The sequence below is a fragment of the Desmodus rotundus genome, chromosome 12 (assembly GCF_022682495.2).
Source record: "Desmodus rotundus isolate HL8 chromosome 12, HLdesRot8A.1, whole genome shotgun sequence".
NCBI lineage: Eukaryota > Metazoa > Chordata > Mammalia > Chiroptera > Phyllostomidae > Desmodus > Desmodus rotundus.
In genome coordinates, this window is record NC_071398.1 from 27583189 (window position 1) to 27589221 (window position 6033).

Here is a 6033-nt window from a genome sequence, read left to right on the forward strand (position 1 = left end):
CTACCTTGCCCCCCACCCTGCGCTTCCCAAGTAATACATTCCTGGTTCCATCAGCTCTTTCTCAGCATCCACACGGCCACCATCCCGGTCTGCGCTGTGAGGCCCAGAGGCGGCAATCTGCAGCAACAAGGGGGCAAGACTGTGAACAGAGTTATTGGTCCTGTATTCCCACTCACTGGCCCCTATGAGACTCCAACGTTTGGCCCCCTTCAAGCACTTACGTGCTGCATCACAGCAGGCCACATGATTGTCTTCGTCCCTAATTTCACCTTATTCTTGTTATTTCTCCTGCATCCTTCATCTCCCATTGTAAAGGATTTGTGTTGTGGTATTGTTATGAGGCAAGTCAAAATCCTTTTTGAGGAGAGAAAGAGCAGGGGACCAAGTGTTTAGTTTTGGCTAGAGAGTACTTCTGGTTGGCTTCAGGAAGGCATACAGTTTACAGGTTTTTGTCTGTGGTATTTTTGAGAGAGAGAGAGAGAGAGAGAGAGAAAGAGAAAAAGAAAGAAAGAGAGGGGAGAGAGAAAAGAGGAAGGAAGGGAGGGAGGGAGGGAGGGAGGGGAGAGAGAGAGAGAAACTTGTTCCACTTGCTCATGTGTTCATGTGTGCCCTGACTGGGGACTGAACCCACAACCTTGGAGCATCAGACTGGTGCTCTAAGGAACTGAGCTAGCCAACGAGGGCCCGGTTTATGGTTTTAAAATGTAAATGCCAAAGACACTGTGGGGCTGCTTCCATGTAGAACACCTTCACTTACCTAATAAGGATCTCCAGGCTCAGCTAAGTAACTTGGGTGGGCTGCTGGGTTGGCTGTGGTTTCAGGAAATTTTTGCGCAGCAGCAAGGTAGGACGCTGGATTTGGGGTCCCCAGACTCCTTCCCTAGTCTTTGCTTCCCCAGGACCATGACAGGTCGGAGTTCCCTCATACCATCCCCGCCTCCCAACCCCTGCCCCGGAAGTGGGATGTGGGCCAGGTGACCACTCTGCCCACAGTCAGGAGGTCGCTGTCCAGAAGACTGGCCTTCCCTTTGGTTGAGAGCCCTGTCTGCCACAGCTCCACGGGCTCTCATTGGCCAATGGCGTGTGGGGGGTGGGGGGGCTGAGCTCACCACGCACACTACGCCGCACCACGTGCTCTCCACATGCGAGCTGGGTGGCTGGTGTAAAACGGCACGCGCCGTGAAATCGGCCGCTGTTCTACCTGGTCCTTGTGTGCGGCCATGGCTTCATTGGCCAGCACGAGCCCAGGAGCCGATGACGGTGGCCGCAGGAAGCCCCGCCTGGCGGCTTCATTGCAGATTAGTCCAAGGCATCCTTCTGCCAGCCCAGGCCAAGATCCTAGGCAGCCTCGGCCTGTCCCCAGCGTGGACAGTGAGGGGGGTGGGCAGGCCCCGGCCTCGACTCTGGGGGACGGCGGGCCCTTGGTGGGGGCCAGAGTTGGAGTATTGGGGACAGCTCAGGCACCGGAAGACTTACAGGGACAGATGGGAAGATCCCCGAGGGTCTGTGTCCCGCCTACAGGTCCCGCTGGGGACTTCCGAAGGGCGGCCAGACAGCTGGGCCTGCAACTCAAAGATCTGCCGCCTGACCAGGCCGTGGCCTCGCTCATACAGTACGCGGCCAGTCTGGGAGTCTCCCTGATCTTCCGCGAGGACCGGACGGCAGGTGAGGTCTAGCGGCCCGGGATGGCAGCACGTCCCAGGCTAACCCCAGATCAAGAGGGGGATCCATGAGCTGGGCCTGAGCCTAGGATCTGAGGCAGACCCCCTCTTCAGCTTAAGGTACCCCGTCCACTGTTTCCATGGATAGGTACGGGTTTTATTCATTTATTTTTATTTTTTATTTTGACAGAGTTTCAGAGTGTGAAAGAACTCCCACAAACTCTTCACCCAAACTCTTCATTTAACATTTGCCACCTTTGCTTTGTGTATGTCTCTCTGTCCGTTCTGTGTGTTTATTTATATATGAACATCCACATTGAGTTTTTGAACAGTCTGAAAACTTAGCATTGACATACCATTGCCCGATTACCATTCACATTCAGATTTTGCCAGTTGTCCCAAGAATGGCCACTTCTTTCCAAACCAGCAGGAACTATCACATTTAGCTGCCACACCTCTTCAATCTTCGTTTGTCTGAACCAGTTCTTCAGTGTCTTCGTCTTCAGGACGTTGATGGTTTTGGAGAGTCGGCTAGAGTTGTTTTTGAAGAGTTGTTTTGTAGAATGTTCTGTACTGGGGTTTGGCTCTTTCCTCAGGCTTGGGTTCAAGATATGCATTGTTGTTGGCAGGCGCACGTGGGCGCAAATCCCACCAGGACGCCTGTGGTCTGTCTGTCCTACCACTGGCAGTAACAGCTGGGAGGGCCGGGCTGGGCAGCATGCAACAGGTGTCTTTACTTTCCCTTTGTGCTTCATCAGTCATGGGGGGGTGGCACCTGGAGGTGGTGTGAGCATCCTGTTACCCCTAATACCATCCCTGGTTCTGTTTGTTTGATGATTGTCTGCAGATTCAGTCACTACTGTGCGGGCTGCTGTGTGTTGGTTTTCTGATACCAGTCTTCCTTCTGTACCTACCAGCTGCATGCTCGATGCCCTTTTAAAGTGGGTGAATCTGGGTGCTAGTGAGCAGCGCTGAGTTGGGGGTTCTCTTCTAGAAGAGCAGTCCTTTTGGGGAAACAGTTTAGCAGCGAGTACCAGCAACTGCCATGAACTGAACTGAGTTTATGCGCTTTGACCAAGTGATCCCAGTCTGAGGATTTCATGTTTCGTGTCATAAGTAACACCTGAAATGATAACGTGTGCTAGTCGGAACTTTCACACGCAGAAGAGAAACAGAGGCATGTCTGCGGAAAAGCCGCGGGTGCTCTGTGCTCAGGGCCATTATCCTGAGAACAGCACGGCCCTGGATTTGGGTCCTGGCACCACCGGGGCACCCTGTCTGCCCTTTGTGTGGCCTTTAGTAAAAGGGGGTCATACAGTCCTGTTTCAGGGGGTTTGTGAGGGTTCTCTGAGTGATGGTGGCCCCGCACACCAAGGCACCACGTTCTGTGCCTGGGGCAGGAGTCGGCAGTCTCTGTGCCTATCATTCTGGCCAGCACGGGCGTCAGAGGGTGGGAGGAAGCACAGCTGAGCTGCTGGGGCTCAGGTGGGACAGCCGTCGAGGCCCTCCTAGAGAGGACCCATGACAGACATGGAGTACAGGACACCACTTCATGCCCCCTCCTTCCCTAGACCCCTGCTGCCCCTTCTCTGTATGGGCGGAACTGGATGGGGTGGCCTGCCCTGCAGGCACTGCCAACAGCAAGAAGGAGGCCAAAGAACAGGCGGCTCTCTCTGCCCTCAAGTACATCCAGAGTCAGATGGAAAGCCCAGGTAAGGGGCCAGGTAACCCAGGTGACTGAGCCCGAGCTGGTGCTGAAGCCCTGTGTGCATGAGTGTGGGCAGGGCGGGTTGCTGCAGAGACTGTCTGGGCATTAGGACCAGGCCGGCGGCGAGCTGCAGAGGAGGATGTGGGCTGGCCCTTGCCCTAATGTCCTTTGAAGCCTGCCCATCCTGGGGGCAAGGACTGCTAGAGGGACAGCCAGGAACTGGTTTCTGGAAGATGACCCCACTCAACAATGGAACCTCTTGGTTTCCTGAAGGACAAAAGACAGGAGGGCAGACCCCAGCATCCATGGCGACCCACACCCTTGCCTCTCTTCCAGAGCCCCCAAAGACCCCCAGCGGGCCTCCACTCAGAGATCTGAATGTAGGTAAGTGGGCCCCTGTTGACCTGACACCTGTGGCGACAGGAGGGGCATGGCCTGTGGGGCCCCCACCTCTGCCTTCTCCCCATACGCAGAGAATATCCTGACCCATGAGCAGCGCTGCGCAGCTGTGGTCAGTGCTGGCTTTGACCGCCTGGTGAGTGAGACCTCACCATACCGGGCCTGTAAGGGAACCGTGGCTGCCGTCATCCTGGAGAGAGGTAGGAGTTGCCTCACCCACCTCGGAAGGCCCCTGTTGGTCTCTTGCCTTACTTAGACCACTGTCTCTGCTTTCTCCCCTCACAGAGGTCCCAGGTGCCAGGGGCCATGCCAAGGAGATCTATAACCTGGTGGCACTGGGCACAGGCAACAGCAGCTGTGCTGGCTGGCTGGAGTTCTCAGGCCGGCAGCTCCATGACTGCCACGGCCTAGTGGTCGCGCGCCGGGCCCTGCTGAGGTGAAGGGTGGGCTGGGTGGGTGGTTTGCGGCAGCCCTGCCCAGGAAGCGGCATCTCCCAGTTGCTTCCTCCCTGTCTCTCCCAGATTCTTGTACCGGCAGCTCTTGCTGGCAACACAGGGTGGCCCCAAGGGCAGGGAGCAGTCTGTGCTGACCCCCCAGGCTGGGCCTGGGTTCCCCTTTGTCCTCAAGCCCCGGATCTTCATACACTTATATGTCAGCAACACCCCCAAGGGAGCTGCTCACGACATCTAGTATGTGGAGAACCCCTGTGGGGTCCCTTGGTGTGACAGATTGGGAAGGGCAGTGTCAGGTGGGGTCAGAAGAGTGGCCCTGGCTCTGGTGTCCAAGGTCCTGCCTCCTCCCTTGCCTCTGCAGCCTCCCACCACCATCCTCAGAAGGTCGTCTCCTGCATGGCGCCCCCTTCCGACTGCAAGCCCACATCCGGGGGGAGCTGAAGCCTGTGTGCTTCGTGTCCCCGACGATCCGGGACACCCACGTGGGCTGCCTCTCAGCCAGCGACAAGCTGTCTCGCTGGACTGTGCTAGGGCTGGGTGGCGCCCTGCTGGCCCACTTCTTGCCTCCCCTCTACGCCACCAGCCTTGTCCTGGGTGAGGGCCCTGAGGGGCATGAAGGTGGAAGGGGGCTCTGGGCGGTCTGAAGGAGACGGTGGTGACTCAGACCTTGTCTTACTCCTTCCGCTTCCACAGCTGACCCCTGCCACGACCCCCCCACGCTGAGCAGTGCCATCCACACCCGGCCCAACCTAGACAGGGCCTTGGGGTCCTGCCTGCCTCCTCCCTACACCCGTACCACACTACACCTGTTTTCAGGCCCCCATGTGGCTCCTTTAGACCCCACCTCCAACAGCTGCCATGACGTGAGCCTCAACTGGAGCCTGGGGGACACTGATGTCGAGGTTGTGGATGCGACTACCGGACGTGTGAAAGCCGAGTGAGAAGGGCCTGTGGGAGGGACGGGGACGGGGCCTGGTGGTGGGGGGCCCCATCTCCCTGCCCGTGGGGTAAGCATACATCTAGTCACCAGCCTGGGTTCCAGTCCCAGCTCCGCCTCTTACAGCAATGTGACCGTGGCCAGCACTTCTGTAACCCACACCGTGGCCCCCCATGACATCCCCTGAGATCCTCATGGCACTTGGGGGGCGTGGTGCAGACTTGTACTTCAGTCCATCTTCTCCTTCCCCTGATCTTTGTGTCCTTTCTCTCCTTCTCCAGTGTTGCCCTCGGGCCTCCCTCCCGCCTCTGCAAGGCAGCCTTTCTCCGGGCCTTCCGCCAGGCTACCCAAGCTTTGGGGAAGTCCCACCTCCTGGCCTTGAAGACCTACGAGGAGGCCAAGGTCAGCTCCTTCCCTCCCCTCCATTCCCCTTTTCCTGCGCCCCCAGCAGGCACTCTCTCTTCACCCCTTCTCACCTCTTACCCTAGGCTGGGCCCTACCAGGAGGTTCGCCAGCAGCTGTCTCTCCTCCTAGAACAGCAGGGCCTGGGGGCTTGGCCCTCGAAGCCATTGGTGGGCAAATTCAGAAACTGAAGAGACTTCCCAAGGGCTGACATCCCTGAGCTGAGCTGGACCCCACTAGAGGAGAGCTGTTTCTGGGGAGGGGTGAGGGGTGGTTGGGAGAGAGTGGTGGGTGCACGGGATGAAGTTGGAATTGGAGGGAGGGGCCTGCCTGACATGATGGAGGGATGGAGGCTGCTGCAGATCTGGGCTTGAATAAAGAAACTGTGGTCCTTCTATGTGTTCTTGGCTGTTTTGTGGGGAGGGGCAGCCTGGACCCCATCTCTTTGTGGAGAGAGAAGCCCAGCCATGGCCA

The 6033-nt window shown here is 57.6% G+C and overlaps 1 protein-coding gene across 1 annotated transcript; it reads left to right on the forward strand.

Annotated features, from left to right (window-relative positions):
- Positions 1–1220: 1220 nt before the first annotated feature.
- Positions 1221–5767, forward strand: ADAD2 (adenosine deaminase domain containing 2). Its single transcript, XM_024555857.3, has 10 exons — positions 1221–1665; positions 3233–3373; positions 3706–3753; positions 3843–3968; positions 4054–4204; positions 4290–4457; positions 4582–4814; positions 4914–5157; positions 5439–5559; positions 5646–5767. Exons 1-10 carry the CDS (start codon positions 1221–1223, stop codon positions 5748–5750), a joined length of 1782 nt encoding a protein of 593 aa, XP_024411625.2. The 3' UTR covers positions 5751–5767.
- Positions 5768–6033: the final 266 nt, after the last annotated feature.